Source organism: Onychomys torridus, chromosome 4 (assembly GCF_903995425.1).
Source record: "Onychomys torridus chromosome 4, mOncTor1.1, whole genome shotgun sequence".
In the NCBI taxonomy this organism is placed as follows: Eukaryota; Metazoa; Chordata; class Mammalia; order Rodentia; family Cricetidae; genus Onychomys; species Onychomys torridus.
Genome location: NC_050446.1, coordinates 86,427,655 through 86,449,714, shown reverse-complemented (window position 1 = coordinate 86,449,714; position 22,060 = coordinate 86,427,655). Strand labels below are relative to the sequence as shown.

General features: G+C 39.9%; 2 protein-coding genes across 2 annotated transcripts; both read right to left on the bottom strand.

The window, feature by feature from the left end:
* Window positions 1-312: 312 nt before the first annotated feature.
* LOC118582512 (olfactory receptor 4F3/4F16/4F29-like) lies at window positions 313-1,405 on the bottom strand. Its single transcript, XM_036185451.1, has one exon. The coding sequence runs from the start codon at window positions 1,357-1,359 to the stop codon at window positions 397-399; it is 963 nt and encodes a 320-aa protein (XP_036041344.1). The 5' UTR covers window positions 1,360-1,405; the 3' UTR covers window positions 313-396.
* A 17,815-nt stretch (window positions 1,406-19,220) lies between these two features.
* LOC118582723 (olfactory receptor 4F3/4F16/4F29-like) lies at window positions 19,221-20,165 on the bottom strand. The gene has a single exon (XM_036185799.1). It carries the CDS (start codon window positions 20,163-20,165, stop codon window positions 19,221-19,223), a length of 945 nt encoding a protein of 314 aa, XP_036041692.1.
* Between the last annotated feature and the right edge of the window lie 1,895 nt (window positions 20,166-22,060).

The window sequence follows — 22,060 nt, the reverse complement described above, 5'->3', positions numbered from 1 at the left end:
GCAAAAACTGATCATATCTGCAGAGAATACTTGAGGAGGCATTTCACAGTTGGTATTTAAAACAGTAAATTAAACAGATCTTTGAAACTGCTTTTCTTAGAAGTAAATTAAAAAGTATTTAATTAAAATGTTATTACATAATTTCTGTCTTTCCTTTTCTCCCTCATATCACCCTCACATCTGACAACCCTTCCCCTATCAAATTTAAGGCCTCATCTTCATTTACTGTTGTTACATATACATATAAATTATATATATATACACACGTTTATGTACACATACCATATAACATATAAATACAACCTGCTGGGTCCATTCAAAGTTGCTTGCATGAATGTTTCTAGGGCAGACCACTCAGTAAAGAATAAAAATGATTTCCCTCAAGAATGTTCTATTTTAATCTGAATCTCTTGAACTCTCAATGAAAGAATTTTTGAAACTTAAAGCCCTAATAAAGAGTCTCCTTATTGCAACCTTCATCTCCTTATTTCTAAGAGTATAGATGACAGGATTCATAAAAGGAGTGATGATAGCATCAAAAATTGCTAAAAATTTATCTATGGGTAACGTAGGGAAAGGCCACACATAGACAATAATGCAAGGACCAAAGAAGAAAACCACCACAGTGATGTGAGCTGAGAGAGTGGAGAGGGCCTTGGAGGAAGCACCTGAGGAGTGTTTACGGACTGTGACCAGGATGAAGATGTAAGACACAACCAGGATGAAGAAGGTGGCCATGGAGATGAAACCACTGTTGGCAGTGACCAGGAACTCCAGTCTGTATGTGTCTGTACATGCAAGTTTGATGAACCGAGGAAAATCACAATAAAAGCTATCCATTCTATTAGTGCCACAGAAGGGTAAATTTACAACAAAAGCCAATTGGGCCACAGAATGGATAAGACCAATGGTCCAAGCCAGAGCCAAAAGAAAAATGCACATTCTTAGACTCATGATGGTGAGGTAGTGGAGGGGCTTACAGATAGCAATGTACCGGTCATAGGCCATGACAATGAGCAGCACCATCTCTGTTCCTCCAACAGTGTGAATGAAGAACATCTGAGTGATGCACCCATTCAGGGAGATGACTTTGTACTTCCTGAAGAGGTCATAAATCATCTTTGGAGTAGCAATGCTGGACACACCTGTATCTATGAAGGAGAGGTTTGCCAGCAGGAAGTACATGGGGGAGTGTAAGTGATGGTCTGAGATGATTGTGAGCACAATGAGAAGATTTCCCAGCATGCTTGCTACATAAAATACTGTGAAGAACAGAAAAAGGAGAATCTGAATTCTCCATGAATTGGTGAGGCCCAGCAACAAAAATTCTGATACCACAGAGTGATTTCCTCCATCCATCAACTTGTGAAAGTCTGACCATAAGGTGACTATTCTGTGGAGGGCACAAGAGGGAGAAAATATTATTATTAAGCAAAGGGGTGTCCTGGTTGTAAAGCAATGACTCAAATACAGAACACTAAAGACACCCTGTTGTTTTCCAGGCAGATTTTACAGCTCTCTCATAGAGACCAGGTACAGAACTTTTCCTATGCTTGCACATTTAGGGTCACTTCATTATTTAACCCTAAGTTTATTTTGAAATGTATAGCCAAGAAAGGAAAACTAGAGGCAAAGGCATTTGAGAATCTAAGGAGAGACAAACACCCTCTACAGTCACTTGTACTCACTAGCTTCCATACAGGAAATTAGTGCCACGACATGGAGGCATGCTAAAAGAAATTTGTGCTTTTAGCTTTTGTGCTTTGATCCCTTACTTTGTTCTGGAACTTTGTGTTTTTAAATTACTGACACATTTTGGTTTCCTAGGTTCACATTTAGTGTCATCAATGAAAAAGTTACCTTTTAAAAATATTAAATCTTTGCTTGCCCCAAATAGTGCTTTTTCACAAATTAAATTTGTTCTCAGATAATTTAATACATGTACACAGTGTATACTGACCACTCTCATCCACAATCCCTCACCATCTTAAGTCTTCCTACCACCCCATCCACACTCCCTGGCAAATACTCTTTTATGTACTAGCTATTCATTTTGTTTTGTGACCACTTAGTCTAATCAGGTCCACCTGTGTAGCTATGGGTCTGGAGCTCTGTGTTGGAGGCTGGTGGGCTCAACAGTGGGTATACAATATTGTTCCTTTCCTAGAATCTATCAATAGCCAGTGAAAGATAGTGCCCCATGAGCCTCTTATTCTTCCATGGAAAGTGTATGCAGAGTCAGTCTGGGACCCACTGCTGGTAACTGATTGATTATGAAAAATATAATTAGAAAAGAAGAACAATGGATGACTCTGTTTCCAGCCCTACCATTGACTGATACTGAGGAATGGAAATGTCGGGGTCTTGTTTGGAAAGAAAGGTAATGGAACTCTTACCTGAGTTAGTTCAACAGAATCTGTCCTCAGATGGGATTCACACTCTTAAAGAACTAAGAGATAATGAGAAGCTTCCATCATATGAGAACTGCGATTCCCAAGGAGAAAAACAGAAATTGCTTTGAATAATGCTTAGAAGTGACAGAAATCAAAGCTGCATAGAACATAGAAGCTGAAAATATAAATTAGAATTATATTGCTATTAAAAACTAAAAGGATAAGAAACTAGGAAAGTAATGTGGAGTGGAAATATGAACAAATTATGCACTGTTCTTCCATAGTACTGTTTGTGTGTCAAGCTATCTACCTTTATTTTGTAGCCCCCTGGAGCTTTCTGTAAACATCTTTTCCAAAAGCTTGAGAAAATTCATACATGCTCTTTTGGTACTCTGCTCTTTTCTTCTTCTAGAACACATGAAGCAAACATGTCAAAAACGAAATTGTAGCTTAAACTGGTCAATAATTTATGACCAATAATTGTAGGCAGATTGTCTGTCCATAGGTTTTGTTGGAATGAAGTCTGCTCTACTGTGAACTATCTGTTCACACACGTGTTTTACTTACATGGTAATTCTCTAAGTGGGGGAATTTCTCCTGGTTGAGAGGAGGATAACTTCACATTTGGACTGAGAGAAGCACCCTTTACAAAACAAAAGGGCCTTATGTTGTTTTTCCCCAGTAAAAAGACTTCTAATTAGTGTGGTCCACTGAGTCTATATTGTCACCCAGGGAATAAAAAGGACGAAAGAAGTGAAGAACAAAAGCATCTCACACAGATGCTCAGAAATATTTTTTGCCTCAGAATGTGTGATTAAAGTAACTGATGGGAAAGTCAGAACCTCAGAAATCCAATAGGCAGAGATGTTAGACAGAAACAGTTAACTACCTATTCTAGAATTAGCAATGAAGATTCAGCCAATGAGAAACCAACACACACTAAGCTATCACTCACTTTGGCAATTTGTGTCTTCCAGTTCCATAAAGTTCTAAGCCCCAGACCTCAGACTGTAGAGACTTTTTCCATCAGAATGGGGGGTGGAATGGGAGGGGGAGGGTTTGGGGATGGGAGGAGGGAGGACAGGGGAATCTGTGGTTGACAAGTAGAATGAATAGAAAATCTCTTAATAAAAAAGACATACAATCAAATAATTGTTTTCTTTGGTTGTTTTATGGATAGATTTTTTAAATTTTTAAATTTTTTATTTTTATTTATTTTTTATTATTATGTGTTTTAATTTTATTCATCAGCCATGGGTTCCCCTGTCCTCCCCACTCCCGCACCCACCCCCACCTTACCTCCAGCCCCTCCCCTCCATTCCCATGTCCTCCAGGACCAAGACACCCCTGGGGATTCATTTCAACCTGGTGGATTCAGTACAGGCAGGTCCTGTCCACTCCTTCCAGGCTGAGCATGTGTTCCTGTGTAAGCCCAAGGTTCCAAACAGCCAGCTCATGCACTAAGGACAGGTTCAGGTCCCACAGCTTGGGTGCCTCCCAAACAGATCAAGCTATTCATTTGTCTCACTTATCCAGAGGGCCTGATCTAGCTGGGGGCTCCACAGCCATTGGTTCATAATTCATGTGCTTCCATTCGATTGGCTATTTGTCCCTGTTCTTTTTGCAATCTTGGATTCAACAATTCACACTCTTACAGTCCCTCCTCTTTCTTGACTTTTGGACACCTGGAGCTCCATTTGGGGCCTGGCTGATAATAATTGGGTGCTAATTCCTAACTAGAAGAAGCAATGCTATCTCAGAATTTTCAAACAATTATCTGTGTCTATATTTAACAAGACTTTCCACTTTATAATTTTGCTTCTCAGTGTTTTCTCTACGTCTACAATTTTCATCATTCTTCAGATGTTAGTGCCTCAAGATAATTTCTAGGAAGAAGTACAATTGGCAGACTCCAAGATCACTGCCATGTTCTCCTCCAACTCAATGCATGAAGAAAAGGAAGCAGTGGCACCCAATGTGGAACACATAGACAATACTTAGTAAATGTTTTTCTACCAGTGTGTTTGGATCAAATACAGTGGTTATCATCACAAAGACAAAAGATGACAAATTCTTGTGAATGTGGAGCAAAGGAAACTCATACAGTGTTGATGAATGAAGATTAGTTTTGATGCTAAGTGAATATATGGAGATTCCTCCAGAAAAATATTAGCATGTCAATAAGATGCTTGCATTCTCATAGTGATTGCTTTATTATTCAAAGGGTATATTTTAATGCACACTACTGAAAAACAGAGATCTTAAAAAATATTTAGGATCCGCCCCGGAACTCCCATTAGACCAGAGGTGAGTGCCTGGGGTTATAGTCAGAGAAGCAACTTCCCCTGGGTCCCACCCCTGGACACAGGCCATACCGGGAGGACCTGCCCAACTTGGCCCCAGTTTCCGGCCAATCGGCAGGCCCTGTGGGAAGGCTCCCCTTTTCCAAGACTGCAGGTAGACCCTGCAGTCTCCACACCCTGGTCCCACACCCATATGCCTGAGACCACAGCCACTTCCTGAGAATTAAAGACCAGCTCCAGCTTCCATCCTGCCCTGGAACTCCCACCTGGAGCAGAAGTGAGTGCCTGGGGTAATAGCCCGGTGTACCAGCTACTCCAGGGAAGACCTGCTCAACTGGGCCCCAGTTTCTGGCCATTGGGCAGGACGCCCCATCCCCACCAGGAAGGTTCCCCCTCTCCAAGACCCTCTAGTGAACCTTACAGCCTCCATGCCCTGCCACCACATCAATCTGCCTGAGACCCCAGCCACTTCTAGAGACTTAGAAACCAGCCCCCAGCTTCCAACCTGCCCTGGAACTCCCATCTGGACCAGAGGAACTCACACAGGACGAGAGGAGCTATCATCTGGACAAAATAAGGAGAGCCCAGGAACTTTCCGAGACTCAGAGTCCAGCTCCTATCCATCCAGCACTCTCATCTGGACCAGAGCTCCCATCCAGCCCAGAGCTTCCATCTGGAATAGGCTCCCTAAATCTGTCAGCTCTGTCTGGACCAAGAACACTGATAAGACCAAGAATGAACCCAAGAGGAGATGGGCAGACGTCAAGGCAGAAGTACATACAACAAAATAAAGAGCAATACAGCATCACCAGAACCTAGCCCTTCTCCAACAGCTAGACCTGAACATCACAGAAAGGAAGAAGAAGCAGGAGAAAACAACCTTATAAGTAACATCATGAAGAGGCTAGAGCCTTATATAGAAGAAATCAAAAATAAATTAGAGGAACAGACAAACAAAAAATGGGAAGAACGCTATAAAAAACTAGTGGAAAGGACAATTATAGCAGAAGGAAACAATAAGTCTCTGAAAGAAAATCATGAAAAAGCAAGGGAAACAGTCCAAGACCTGAAGAGGGAAATAGAAAAAATGAAGAAGACACTAGCAGAAGGAATGTTGGAAATAGAAAATCTGAGTAAACAAACAGGAACTTCAGATGCAAGTATAACCAACAGAATGCAAGAGATGGAAGAGAGGATCTCTGGTGTTGGAGATACATTAGAAGAAGTAGATTCATCAGTCAAAGAAAACACTAAAGCCAACAAAGTCATGACCCAAAATGTCCAAGAAATTTGGGACACTATGAAAAGACAAAACCTACGAATAATAGGGATAGAGGAAGGAGAAGAATACCAACTCAAAGGCACAGAAAATATATTTAACAAGCTCATAGAAGAAAACTTTCCCAACTTAAAAAAGGAAATGCCTATGAAGATGCAAGAAGCCTACAGAACACCAAACAGTCTAGACCACCACCCCCTCAAAAAAGCCCCCTCACCACATAATAATTAAACAACTAAATATACAGAATAAAGAAAGAATATTAAGGGCAGCAAAGGAAAAAAGCCAAGTGACTTATAAAGGCAAACCCATCAGAATAACACTCGATTTCTCAATGGAGACTTTGAAAGCCAGAAGGACCTGGACAGATATAATGCAGACACTAAGAGACCATGGATGCCAGCCTAGACTAATATACTCAGCAAAACTTTCAATCATCATAGATGGAGTAAGCAAGACCTTCCAAGACAAAACCAGATTTAAACAATACTTATCCACAAACCCAGCCCTACAGAAAGCACTAGAAGGAAAATTCCAACCTAAGGAAGGCAGATACACCCATGAAAACACAGGCAATAGATAACACCACAGCAGTAAACCCCAAAGAAGAGAAGTACACACATATTACCACCAAAAAATAAAAATAACAACAGGAATGAACAATCACTGGTCATTAATATCCCTTAATATCAATGGACTTAATTCACCTATAAAAAGACACATACTAACAGAATGGAAATGAAAACAGGACCCATCTTTCTGCTGCATACAAGAAACACACCTCAAATTCAAAGACAGACACCTCCTACGAATAAAAGGCTGGGAAAAGACTTTCCAATTAAATGGTCTTAAGAAGCAAGCTGGTGTAGCCATCCTAATGTCCAGCAAAATAGACTTCAAACTAAAATCAATCAAAAGAGATGATGAAGGACATTACATACTCATTGCAGGAAAGATCCATCAAGATGAAGTCTCAATTCTGAACATTTATGCCCCAAACACAAGAGCACCCAAATATGTAAAAGAAACATTACTAAAGTTTAAAATCACATATAAAACCCCACACATTAATAGTGGGAGACTTCAACACCCCACTTTCACCTCTGGACAGATCTGCCAAATTGAAACTTAACAGAGACATAATGGACTTAACTGATGTTATGGCTCAAATGGACTTAATTGATATGTACAGAACATTCAACCTGAACAAAAAAGAATATAACTTCTTCTCAACACCCCGTGGAACCTTCTCTAAAATCGACCACATACTTGGCCACAAAGCAAATCTCAAAAGATACAAAACAATTGGAATAACCTCCTGTGTTCTATTGAACCACCATGGTTTTAAGTTAGATTTCAACAACAGAAAATACTACAGAAATCCTACAATCTCATGGAAACTGAATAATGTTCAACTGAATCACCAATGGGTTAAGGAAGAAATAAAGAAAGAAATTAAAGTCTTCCTAGAGATCAATGAAAATGAATACACCACATACCCAAACTTATGGGATACTATGAAAACAGTGCTAAGAGGGAAATTCATAGCACTGAATGCCCACATAAAGAAGCTGGAGAAATCTCACGCTAGTGACTTGACAACACACCTCAAAGCCCCTGAACAGGAAGAAGCAAAGTCTCCCAGGAGGAATAGACACCAGGAAATTATCAAATTGAGAGCTGAAATCAATAAAATAGAAATAAAGAGAAGAATACAAAGGATTAATGAAACGAAGTGCTGGTTCTTTGAGAAAATCAACAAGATTTACAAGCCCTTATCCAAACTAACCAAAAGACAGAGGGAGAGCATCCAAATTAACAAAATCAGGAATGAAAAGGGGGACATAACAACAGACAATGAGGAAATCCAGAGAATCATCAGGTCATACTTCAAATACCTCTACTCCACAAAACTGGAAAATCTAAAAGAATTGAATAATTTTCTGGATAGGTACCACATATCTAATTTAAACCAAGACCAGAGAAACCATTTAAATAGTCCAATAACCTCTAAGGAAATAGAATCAGTCATTAAAAGTCTCCCAACCAAAAAAAGGCCTGGACCAGATGGTTTCAGTGCAGAATTCTAACAGATCTTCAAAGAAGACTTAATACCAATGCTCTTTAAATTGTTCCACACAGTAGAAGCAGAAGGTATATTACCAAAGTCCTTCTATGAGGCTATAATTACCCTGATTCCTAAACCAAACAAAGATGCAACAAAGAAAGAGAACTACACATTGATTTCTCTCATGAACATTGATGCAAAAATAATCAATAAAATACTGGAAAACAGACTCCAAGAACACATCAAAACAATTATCCACCATGATCAAGTAGGCTTCATCCCAGGGATGCAAGGGTGGTTCAACATATGAAAGTCCATCAATGTAATACACCATATAAACAAACTCAAAGAAAAAAACCCACATGATCATGCAGAAAGGGCATTTGACAAAATCCAACACCCCTTCATGATAAAGGTCTTGGTGTGATCAGGAATACAGGGAACATACCTAAACATAATAAAGGCAATCTACAGCAAGCCAACAGCCAACATCAAACTAAATGGGGAGAAACTCAAAGCAATACCACTAAAATCAGGAACAAGGCAAGGCTGTCCCCTCTCTGCATACTTATTCAATATAGTACTTGAAGTTCTAGCCAGAGCTATAAGACAACATAAAGAGATTAAGGGGATACAAATTGGAAAGGAAGAAGTCAAGCTCTCCCTATTTGCAGATGACATGATAGTATATATTAGAGATCCCAAAAATTCAACCAAGGAACTGATACAGCTAATAAAAACCTTCAGCAACATAGCAGGATACAAGATCAACTCAAAAAAATCAGTAGCCCTCCTATACACAATAGACAAACAGGCTGAGAAGGAAATCAGAGATACATCACCCTTTACAATAGCCACAAATGATATAAAATACATTGGGGTTACTCCTACTAAGCATGTGAAGGACCTATATGACAAGAACTTTAAGTCCCCGAAAAAAGAAATTGTAGATGTCAGAAAATGGAAAGATCTCCCATGCTCATGGATAGGCAGGATTAACATAGTAAAAATGACCATCTTACCAAAAGCAATCTACAGATTCAACGCAATCCCCATCAAATTACCAACACTATTCTTCACAGATCTGGAAAGAATAATACTCAACTTCATATGGAAAAACAAAAAACCAAGGATAGCCGAAAGAATCCTGTACAATAAAACAACCTCTGGAGGCATCACAATCCCCGACCTCAAGCTCTACTATAGAGCTACTGTAATAAAAACAGCTTGGTACTGGCATAAAAACTGACATGTGGAACAATGGAATCATACTGAAGACCCTGACATTAACTTGCACACCTATGAACATATAATTTTTGACAAAGAAGCCAAAACTGTACAATGGAAAAAAGAAAGCAACTTCAACAAATGGTGCTGGCATAACTGGATGTCAGCGTGTAGAAGGCTGCAAATAGATCCATATCTGTCACCGTGCACAAAACTTAAGTCCAAGTGGATCAAAGACCTCAACATAAATCCAGTTACTCTGAACCTGATAGAAAAGAAAGTAGGAAGTAGTCTTGAACGCATTGGCACCAGGGATCACTTTCAAAATATAACACCAGTAGCACAGACACTCAGAGAAACAATCAATCAATGGGACCTGTTGAAACTGAGAAGCTTTTGTAGAGCAAAGGACACGGTCAACAAGACAAAGTGATAGCCTACAGAATGGGAAAAGGTCTTCACCAACCCCACATCTGACAGAGGGCTGATATCCAGAATATATAAAGAACTCAAGAAATTAGACATCAAAATGCCCAACAGTCCAATTAAGAAATGGGCTATAGAACTAAACAGAGAATTCTCAACAGAGGAAGTTCAAATGGCTGAAAGACATTTAAGGAATTGCTCAACATCCCTAATTATCCGGGAAATGCAAATCAAAATGACTCTGAGATACCACCTTACACCTGTCAGAATGGCTAAGATCAAAAGCACAGAAGACCGCTTATGCTGGAGAGGATGTGGAGCAAGGGGAACTCTCCTCCACTGCTGGTGGGAATGCAAGCTTGTACAGCCACTTTGGAAATCAATATGATGCTTCCTTAGAAAATTGGGCATCCATCTCCCCCAAGACCCAGCTGTAGCACTCTTGGGCATATACCCAAGGAATACTCAATCATACCACAAGGGCATTTGCTCCTCTATGTTCATATCAGCATTGTTTGTAATAGCTAGAACCTGGAAACAACCTAGATGCCCTTCGACTGAAGAATGGATAAAGAAAATATGGTACACAATGGAGTACTACTCATCAGAGAAAAACAATGACATCATGAGGTTTGCAGGCAAATGCATGGATCTAGAAAACATCATCCTGAGTGAGGTAACCCAGACTCAGAAGTACGAACATGGTATGTACTCACTCATAGTAGGATACTAGATGTAAAACAAAGATGACTAGACTCCTACACAACTCCAGGGAGGCTCCCTAGAAAATGGGACCCATAGGAAAGACACAGGGATTGCCCAATGACAGAGAAATGGATGAGATCTACATGAACAACCTGTATGACAGTTGGAATAATGAAGGGCAACGTTCGAGGGAAAGAGAGCTTAGGGGAGCAGTGGATCCCAGCTGGATCAAGAACAGAAAGGGAGAACAAGGAATAACAGACCATAATAAGTGATGACCACATGAGAACAGGAAGAGGCAGAGTGCTGGAGAGGTCCCCAGAAATCAACAATGATACATCATCTGTAGTCTGCTGGCAATGGTCGAGAGAAAGCCTGATGTGACCTAGTCTGGTGATCAGATGGCCAAACACCATAATGGCCTTGCTGGAACTCTCATCCAATAACTGATGGAAATGGATGCAGAGATCCTCTGCTGTGCTCCTTGCAGAACTCCAGCAGTCCTTTTGTTGAGAAAGAGGAGGGACTGTAAGAGTGTGAATTGTTGAGATCAAGATTGGAAAAGCACAGGGACAAATAGCCAAATGAATGGAAGCACATGAATTATGAACCAAAGGCTATGGAGCCCTTAACTGGATCGCGCCCTCCAGATAAGTGAGACAAATCAATAGCTTGTACTATTTGGTAGGCACCCAGGCAGTGAGACCTGGACCTGTCCTTAGTTCATGAGCTGGCTGTCTGGAACCTTGGGCTTACACAGGGACACTTTGCTCAGCCTGGAAGGAGGAGCCTGGACCTGCCCATTATGAATCTACCAGGCTGAATTGAATCCAGAGGGGAGTCTTGGCCCTGGAGGAAATGGGAATGGAAGGGAGGGGCTGGGGGGAAGGTGAGGTCGTGGGGGTGGGAGGGGGGAGGACAGGGGAACCCATGGCTGATGTGTAAAATCAAAACACAAATATAATAAATAAAAAAAGGAGAAAAAAGAACTAAGAGATAATGAGAAGCTTTCATCATATGGAAGCTGCAATTCCCAATGAGAAAAACAGAAATTGTTTTGAATTATGCGTAGAAGTGACAGAAATCAAAGCTCTGCAGAGCATTGAAGCTGAAAGTATAAATTAGAATTCTATTGCTATTAAAAGCTAAAATGATAAGAAACTAGGAAAGTCATGTGGAGTAGGAAATATGAACAAATTATGCACTGTTCTTCCATAGTACTGTTTGTGTGTCAAGCTATCTACCTTTATTTTGTAGCAACCTGGAGCCTTCTCTAAACATCTCCAAAAGCTTGAGAAAATTCATACATGCTCATTTGGGACTCTGCTCTTTGCTTCTTCTTGAACACACAAAGCAAACATATCAGAAACGAAATTGTAGCTTAAACTGGTCCATAATTTATGACCAATATTTGTAGGCAGATTTTCTGTTGTAATAAAGTCTGCTCTACTGCGAATCATCTGTTCACACACGTGTTTTACTTACATGGTAGTTCTCTAAGTGGGGGAATGTCTCCTGGTTGAGAGGAGGATAACTTCACATTTGGACTGAGAGAAGCACCCTTTACAAAACAAAAGAGCTTTATGTTGTTTTCCCCCAGTAAAAAGACTTCTAATTAGTGTGGCCCACTGAGTCTACATTGTCTCCCAGGGAATAAAAAGGATGAAAGAAGTGAAGAACAAAAGCATCTCACACAGATGCTCAGAAATATTTTTTGCCTCAGAATGAGTGATTAAAGTAACTGATGGGAAAGTCAGAACCCCAGAAATCCAATAGGCAGAGATGTTAGACAAAAACAGTTAACTACCTATTCTAGAATTAGCAATGAAGATTCAGTCAATGAGAAACCAACACACACTAAGCTATCACTCACTTTGGCAATTTGTGTCTTCCAGTTCCATAAAGTTCTAAGCCCCAGACCTCAGACTGTAGAGACTTTTTCCATCAGAATGGGGCGTGGTATGGGGGGGCAATGCCTGGGGGTGGGTGAGAAGAGGAGGACAGGGGAATCTGTGGTTGACAAGTAGAATGAATAGAAAATCTCTTCATAAACAAGAAATATTATCAAATAATTGGATGCTAATTCCTAACTGGAAGAGGCAATGCTATCTCAGAATTTTAAAACAATCATCTGTGCCAATATTTAACAAGACTTTCATTTTTTTTTTGTTTTTTGTTTTTTGTTTTTTGAGACAGGGTTTTTTTTTCCGCTTTGGAGCCTGTTCTGGACTAGCTCTGTAGACCAGGTTGGCCTGGAACTCACAGAGATCCACCTGCCTCTGACTCTCGAGTGCTGGGCTTACAGGCATGAGCCACCACCACCCAACGACTTTCCATTTTATAATTTTCCTTCTCAGTGTTTTCTCTATGTCTACAATTTCCATCATTCTTCAGATATTAGTGCCTCAAGATAATTTCTAGGAATAAGTACAATTGGCAAACTCCAAGATCATTGCCATGTTCTATTCCAACTCAATGCATGAAGAAAAGGAAGTAGTGGCACCCAATGTGGAACACATAGACAATACTCAATATAATATATTTCGACCAGTGTGTTTGGATCAAATACCTTGGTTATCATCACAAAGACAAAAGAAGACAAATTCTTGTGAATGTGGAGCAAAGGAAACTCATACAGTGTTGATGAGTGAAGATTAGTTTAGATTCTAAGTGAATATATGGAGATTCCTCCAGAAAAATATTAGCACGTCAATAAGATGCTTGCATTCTCATAGTGATTGCTGCATTATTCAAAGGGTATATTATAATGCACACTACTGAAAAACAGAGACCTTAAAAAATATTTAGAAAACATGTATTCCTTGAATCTATGGGAGTTGTATCTAGTTGAGAATGAACACTAATGAATTATATTTAATTTAGTGTGAGCACCAAGGAGACAGAGTGTTCTTTTAGAAAAAAATACTTTTAAATATATTTGAAGGTCCACTTTGTTTACTCAGTAGCATGAATAGTATGATCTACTATTGAATGGGAGATATTTAACATATTTCAAATAATCTTTTTAAGGTATAACATTATTTATTGATTTTTTGGGGGAATTTCACATCATACATCCAAATCACACTCACTTTCCAGTCCCTCCATATCCACCCTTCAACTCAGCAGCATTCCCCTAAAAGAACATTAATTAAAAACAAAACAGATTAAAAAAAACCCCACTTCACTCTTCCATCTTTCCTGTCTCATTAATAGCTCTTCATTAACCCTAATGTCACTGGGAGTTATGGTGTGTCACACAGTATACCCATTTCTCCAGTCAACCCCATCCACAAATGTTCATTGCAGTGAGACATTGGTCTGGTTGAAGACCTCTCCCTCTGGTACACCATCATCACTGGACCCTCATTGAAATTCCTCTTGGATGTTTTGTTGTTGCCCCGAGTCATGGGGAACCTGTGGCTATTGTTCTACATGTGTTCCAGCAGGTTATAAATGAAGTAGATGTTAGGGTAGGCCAACTCAATGCCCAGGATGTAAGTCTGGGTGATGGCTAAGCTGGTCAGTCCATGCTGCTGGGACCACCTCCTTCAGGTGAAGGGCAGAGCCAGTTCTACTAGGCCCATGCCATTGGGGCTAACTCTCCCATGCTCATGCTGTTGTTCCAAGTGTTGGCCAGCTCTCCCATGAGAGATGGGGTCAGCTCAGCATGGCCCTTTGATTTCAACATGCATGGATCCTATGATTCCCTGTGGTAACATGGATCATGGACATCAATCTGCAGTAGGACCATGGATTCAGACATGGCTCTGTCTAGTTAGCAGCTCTGGCCCAGATGCTACCAGGGCTCTGGTGGCAGCACAGGTCATCCAGATCAGTATGGCTCTGAGGGCTGCATGACACTCAGACACTGACATGATCTCAGGTGGCTGACCAGACCCTGGGCATCCTCTCAACCCTCAGTGGTAATAGGATCCATGGACATCAATGAAAATCATGGCTGCTGTAGGGCCACAGACTCACATATGACCCCTGGCATTAGCCTGGGCCCAGAGGACCACATGGCCCTGTGTGACAGCGCAGGCCACCCAAATTGGAATGGCATTGGTGGCAGTATGTTCTTCAGACACCAACATGGTCATAGGTTGCAGCTTAAAGTTTGGGAATCCATGTGGCCTTTGGTTACAACATTGCCCATGGACATCAAAACAGACCCCACCTGTGGTAGGACCATATCCTCAGCAGCAGGGTTTTGAACTTTTACTATGTTTAAAGTCTAATGTAAAATTCATTTTTAAATTTATACAGTAGATTAATAAACTATCTCTGGAATAAATTGTAGGTAGCTGAGCCATGGCATTAATTATGTTTTCTGAATTGAAAGCCTATCCTGTGCCTAATGTCCTGTTTATTCTCTGAAGAGAAGTAGACCTACAACATCATGTGATACATTATTTTTTCAAAGTCAAACACAATGCTTTCTATGACAGAATGGCTATCTTCAGAGGTTTTAAATTTCTGCTCATGAGCTGAGCTCTCCAAGGCAGTGATTCTCACATATGCATCATATTTTATGGACAAGTACAAAGCTATGTACTTTGAAAGTGAAATCAGGCACTGAACTGTTGTTTTTCTTACTGAAGGCGATCAATAAATAAATAAGCTGTGTGTGGGGTACCTTCTTATTATTGTTCTCCAAGGAGGTCCTAGAAGCCCCCAAACAGTACTCCTTGATTGTACAATATAAAGAAATCAGACTGGAATTAGGCTGAGTTAGCTTTCATAGTGCCAGATGGTTCTATGCAGACTGCTGGGAGAATAAAGTCTTCAACAGTGTTATGCAGCAGTGAACTCAATGAGATGCAATATTGGTTTGAGGAGAAAACAACAGCCATTGAATATAGAAGGAAACCAGAGAAACACCCTAGGAGTTCCAGGCAGTGCTGTCTACTGGACGTGGGTGATGATTCATTAACGAATGCTCCTCTTCACAGCTCTAATAGAAACACTCCTAAAATCTTGCAAAATGATGTATCTTTCTGGATGATTATCTTCAATACACAAAGCATAGCACTTTTCTTCACATATTTTATTGTCTATATTTTTCATTCATCATTTTCAAACATGAAATTCAAAACCTGAGAAAGAGTGAGGGCAAACAGAATCTGATTCTTTCTCTTCACTGTGTAAAGGAATGTGACAGAATTTCTAAAAAGCTGGATAATCTTTGAAATGTTAGGTAAGAGGGTTCATGGTTCAATAATTCATGAGGAATAAAGGACTCATTAAGGTGCAATTAAAGAGATAATATTCAGGATAAAACTCAGAAAGTTAAATAAACCTTAGATCCAAAAGCAAAGCAGCTAGGCTACATTGAAATGATGACATACTGAAAAGGGACATCTTAGGTCACCCAAGGGCTACATAGCGGTTAATTTTAATGTGTCTGATTGACTAAACTGAGGATGTTAGCATTTGTCTATGAGAGCATGCTGTGCTCTGGGTAAAGTGAAAGGGAAGTTCTGGGCCTAAAGAATCCTGTCCTCAAACCTTCATTCCCAGTGTGGCAACATAAAGAGGTGGTGACACTTATGTTGGTCCCCAGTTCCCAAGGAATGGGTTATAAAGAAAAAAGGTGAACCTGATCTCTAAATTCCTGTCTTTGGCATTTGATTTGTGACCTCTCTCTATAGCACATACTCCTTCCGTGATTCCATCAATATGGTAGTGATATGCCAAGGAGACTCATATCATGCTCCCTAGACATTTAACCCTACAAAAATGTCAGCTGACTAAACCATTTGTCTAGGAGAAATTAAATGAAGGAAGGAGGGGAGGGAGGGAGGGAGGAAGGAAAGAAGGGAGGAAGTAAGGAAGGAAGGAAGGAAGAATCAAATTCAAGACTGATATTATTAAATTAAATACAAAAGAACTAAACAAAGAGGGTCTCTCTTACATGTAGTTTTTATACCTAGTGATATGTATGTGTCCCTTTTTATTCTGAGTATCCTGGACTTCATTTAAAAGCTATTTTATTTTTTCTTTATCAACATTGCATTTCTTTATTATTATTATTTTTGTTTTTCTTTATTAAGAAATTTTCTACTCACTCCATATACTATCCACACATACCCCCTCCTCCCTCCTCCCACCCCATAGCCCTCTTTCCCAAGCCACCATGCATCCACACATCCCCCAAACTAAGGTCTCCCATGGGGAGTCAGCAGAGCACAGCACACTGAGCCTAGGAAGGTACAAGCTCCCCCCACCCCCTGCCCACTGTACCAAGGCTATGCAAAGTGTCACACCACAGACACTGGATTCCAGAATTCTGCCTGTAGACCAGGGACAGATGCAAATCTCCCTGCCTGGTTGCCCCCTAAAAGTTGGAGCCAAACCACCGTCTTCCATTTCCAGAGGGCCTAATCCAGTCCCATGGGGGCTTCACAGCCACCAGTCCACAGTTCATGGGCTTCCACTAGTGTGGCCGGTCATCTCTGCATGTCTTCCCATCATGAGCTCAACGTCCCTCACCTGCAGTATCTCTCCTCTCTCTCAACCATTGGATTCCCGGAGCTCAGCCTGGTGCCTGGCTGTGGAGCTCTGTATCTGTGAAGGACGTTTTAGTATTTTCTTCTCCAAAGTTTTCATCCATTAGGCTCTTCCTTTCTTTTTGAATAACTGGATTCTTAATAATGTCTTATAGATAAAAAATAAGGGTCTCTACACAGCAGCAAAAATAGGGGAAACAAAATTCATTTCTGCACACCTAAAAGTATTCATATCTATGGTCCACAAACACCTTTCAAATGCCTCTACAAATAAATAGCATACACTATATTTATGATAGTCTTCTGGTCAGACAGTTCACAGGTACACCATTCTTACATTCAAAGCAGCATGAAACACAGCAAAATTAAATAAGAGCAGTACCTGTTTCATTTAGTAAGAACAAAAGCTGTGTCTGAAGTATGAGAGTTAAAAGTTCTAATTTTAGTATGAGCAAATGCAACTGAATTCAAAGTCACAGAATAAAAGCAGAGATCATTGGCTACTATTGTTGATTTTTAAAATAATTTCTAATTATAGAGAGTGTTTGAATCTATTCTCATTTTTAAGATTAGAACACCCCTCATAAAGGCAAAGATGCCTTCACCATAAACTTTAAATCATTTCCCCTGCCTCTTTCTATAGGGGAAAGAATTCTGTAGTGTGTACTGTTCTAGACCTTTCTTGTACTTTACATTTATGTGTATTTGTCTTTTTAAATGTACATGGCTACACTTTCTTTCTGCAGTTTTTCAGGTGGTACAAGGAATTGGTTGAGATCTGGGAAGAACACATATCACACTCAGTTTAAGGGATTATACACAGTGTTCATGTAGGAAAATAATAACTACTAAGAAAATGAAAGATTGTCAAAACTAATGAACTCTAAAACAAAAAGACTGTTGTCATTGCCCTTGGTTACCCTCCACAGCTACATGGCAAGACCCTACTGAGAGGACATCACAAACTTTGGCTGCAGAGTATTGAGGAATCAATCTTGAACTAAAACTTTCCTAATAGCTAAATTTTACAAAGCCAAAAAGTTTTATGTAAGCTCATGTAAGGAAAACACAATAGTCTTACCTAGTGCTGGACTCTTCTTATTGCAATAATGACGTGCCAGGCACTAGTGTGTAGTGGCATGACTGTTGGCTTTCTGGTGGATTTGAGAACTGTTCCACAAAAGGGATTTATATAACATTCCTGATAGTAAAATCCTAGACAAAAGGTCATGCCTGGGAAACTCTTGTGTTCTAGAGTACGGCCTACTATTTTTATTTATTCAATACTTATGTTATAACATTGACTCCTAAATAGTTGTTAGTGTCCACAGACCAGGACTTCTCTCAACCTTGGTCAGAGAAGCTTCTCTTGCAGTTGGCAAAAGTAAATTCTGAAATGTACGATTGTGGAAGTGGTGAGAATAAGAGACAAAGAGCTCAGCCCTAAATGGAGTATCTTTATCAACATCCACTACACTGCCAAGGCTCAAAGAAGATGGTGGAGGAGAGGCAGAAATAATGTAAGTCCATCCCAAAGATGGGGAAGAGTGCAATGGAAGGCAGTCTTCTGGACATGCCATAACTATCACACTCATGAACTCACAGCAGCTGTAATTACTTGCACATGATGTATACAAAAGCAAGCCAACCAAACTTCAAGCCTGGATAGAAGATGTGCTTTTCAGACATCATTCCATATTGAGAAGCTATTGCAGTTGGTAGCTCCTAGGCAAAGTAAAATCATTCTTCTTTGAGAATGTTCCCACTGGGAGGTTTCCCATGCATTGGTGGATGGCACAAGACTCATGCATATGGACAGTACTGACAACACTGAATAGGTTACAAAAAAAAAGATATGAAGTTGAGAGGGAAACCTATTGGAAAGTTAAAGGATGGAAATCAAAAAATATGATCGTATTTCATTAAATATGTGTATGAAATTCTCAAGAATAAAGAAAAATTATAGGTTAAAAAGAAAAACAAATATCCCTGGTAAGTACTGCCAGAATTCCCCTACATGTGATTTTAAAAAATCTTATTGTCTCTGTTCTAAATTTCTTAGTATAGGCTTCCAGCTTCTTTGTGTCTAAGGATTTATATCAAAAATATTCCTTGGGAATTGAGACTTGTGACTATTATAATCTTCACTTTGTAAATATTTGTAATTCCTTCTGTTTTCAGAAGGGATTGTCTCACCTTCCTAAGTAGAAGAAAATTGACTAAATATTGGTGGATACAAACAATGTAGACAGGCAGATTTTCACTGAGATTGGTCAAAAGGCCCTTCTATGTTCACAACACCAGCACTTAGGAGATCTTTCTGTAACTCAGGAGCTGTCTGAATACTCTCTTCATTGCTGTCTTCATTTCTTGATTCCTGAATGTGTAGATCACTGAATTCAGAAAGGGAGTGAAAACTGCATCAAAAAAGGCCAGAACCTTATCCAGGTGTATGGTGGAAGATGGCCATGTGTAGACAAATATCAAAGGACCAAAGAATAAGACCACCACAGAGATGTGAGCTGAAAGTGTGGACAGGGCTTTAGAGGAACCACTTGAAGAGTGTTTTTGTACCGTGACTATGATGACAATATAGGAAATGATCAGTATGATAAAGGAGCCCACAGAGATGAACCCACTATTGGCTGTGACCATGAACTCTAGTTTACGGGTGTCTATGCAGGCTAGTTTGATGAATCGGGGAAGGTCACAGTAGAAGCTATCTAACACATTTGGTCCACAGAAAGGTAAATTGACTACAAAAGCCAATTGAAGAAGAGAGTGTGTAAGGCCAACTAACCAGGCAGTCACTACAAAGGAAAGACACATTCTTGGGCTCATAATGGTCAGGTAATGGAGAGGTTTACATATGGCTACAAATCTATCAAAGGCCATAGCTATGAGTAAAACCATCTCCACACCACCAATGACATGGATGGAGAAGATCTGAATGACACAACCTCTAAAGGAGATGACTTTGCGCTTTCTGAACAGATCATACATCATCTTAGGAGACATGACACAAGAAACACCTAAGTCAATGAAGGAGAGGTTGGCCAACAGAAAGTACATTGCAGAGTGTAACTGAGGGTCTGAAGCCACGGTAAAAATGATGAGGGAGTTTCCCATTATGCTTGCCACATAAAACATAGAGGAGAGCACAAAGACAAGAATCTGAATGTCCCAGGAGTTGGTGAGTCCAAGAAATACAAACTCCGACACCACAGAGTAATTTGCTCCTTCCATAAGCATGAACATCAGTGCTACCTGGAGGAGAAAATGGGAAAACTGTAAATTGTACAAATAGAGTATATTAATAAAAGTTATGGAAGTCTACGTGTAATGTAACATTAAAATCATACTAAAGACAAACATATGAATAAATGAAAACCACTTAATATCAAGGAGTGAACTTTAAAATAAAAGTGAAATATCACTTCATAGTTGTTAAAAGAGGTCTTAACAAAGGTCACAAAACTTCAGAATGGATGTGAAAAATAAATCTATCTTTAAATTGTTGATACATATAAAATAATGCAACATTACAAAAGAAAATTACAATACATCTCAAAATTTCAAAATATGGTTTTATGTAGCTCAGGAATAAAGCACTCTCTTACTAAGGCATTGTCCATGGTTTGGGGAAAAAAAGAAAGAAGAAAAGGGAGGAAAGCATACAGGGAGACGGAGGGAAAGAGGGAGAGGTGGTAGAGGAAAGGAAGGAAGGATTAAATTAGAACTACCACATGGTTGAATGAGAATCCTTTTTGCACAATTCGTTACAGTCTGAGGAAATTCCACCGTCATATGCAAATAATTTCTTGCCATTATCCTTGCAGCATTACTTACAATAGTCAATATAGAAAAATCTTAATGCTCATTGGCAGTTGAGTGGATAGTATACAAACACACACTAACACACAGTCACAACAGAATATTCTTCAGCTTTTTAAAAGAAGGGAATTCTGTTTTATAACAATCTGCATAATCCTAAGATTCTGCAGGCGAGGGATGGCAAGATCATGATAAGAAAACCCGCAGACATGATGGCCACACTAGTGGAAGCCCATGAACTGTGGACTGGTGGCTGTCAAGCCCCCATGGGACTTGTCTAAGCCCTCTGGATACAGAAATGGTTGTTTGGCTCAAACTGTTTGGGGGGCACCAGGCAGGGGTATGGGGATCCCTCCCTGGTACATGGGCAGACTTCTGGAATCCGGTGCCTGTGGTGTTACACCTTGCACAGCCTTGGTGCAGTGGGGAGGGACTTGGACTTGCCTAGGATCAGTGTGCCGGGCTCTGCTGACTCCCCACGGGAGACCTCGATTTGGGGGATGTGGGGATATGGGGTGGCTAGGGAGAGAGGGCTGGAGGGTGGGAGGAGGGAGGAGGGAGGAGGGGGATCTGTGGGTGGTATGTAGAGTGAGTAGAAAATTTCTTATCAAAGAAAATGAAAAAAAAAGTAAAGATTTGGAGAAAAAGAAATGACTGAGATTAAAGGGAAAATCTAAAAACATACTAAGAAAATTAAATAGCATTTGTGCAATTATAGGGGGAAAAACAGGCCCCTTTAATAAAATAATGGATAATTTTTGAGGAATGATAAGCATTGATTTTCAGAGCTACCCTTCAGGAACCATATAATTATAGCAATAAAAGTGCAGTAACTTTGGGTATGTTATATATAAGTATTTTTGGCATATGTTCATTACTCATAGTGATAGGTTTCAGAAATCCATTCTCCCTTTTATTTTTTTGGAATTCATGTATAAAACAACAATTATTATGGTATTTGGGGGTTTGAAGTTCTAAAACTCTTGGAAGATATTCTCAATTTATCAGCTGTGAATTTACCTACCTTTTATTTGCAAACCCCTCATCTAGTAAGAACTAGGAATTTGTCTAAAATGAGTGTAGCTGAGTATGGTGACTTGTGATCAGAGAGGAGCGAGTTATAACTGCAGTAAAACACCAGAAGATATCATATATGGTAAATTTGGGTGTTTAAAATTAAAAGTCAACAGTGTAAACAGCTAAATTCTTAGGATAGAAAAAGTCATATAAAGATTCTAGATCTGTTTAACTTGAGGCCAAGAACACGAGAGGGAGCCCATGCCGTACACTGCCTAGATGGCCAGGAACAGGCA

Coding starts and splice junctions, on each gene's coding strand:
- LOC118582723 (XM_036185799.1), bottom strand. CDS start 20,165: ATGCTTATGGAAGGAGCAAATTACTCTGTGGTGTCGGAGTTTGTATTT.
- LOC118582512 (XM_036185451.1), bottom strand. CDS start 1,359: ATGGATGGAGGAAATCACTCTGTGGTATCAGAATTTTTGTTGCTGGGC.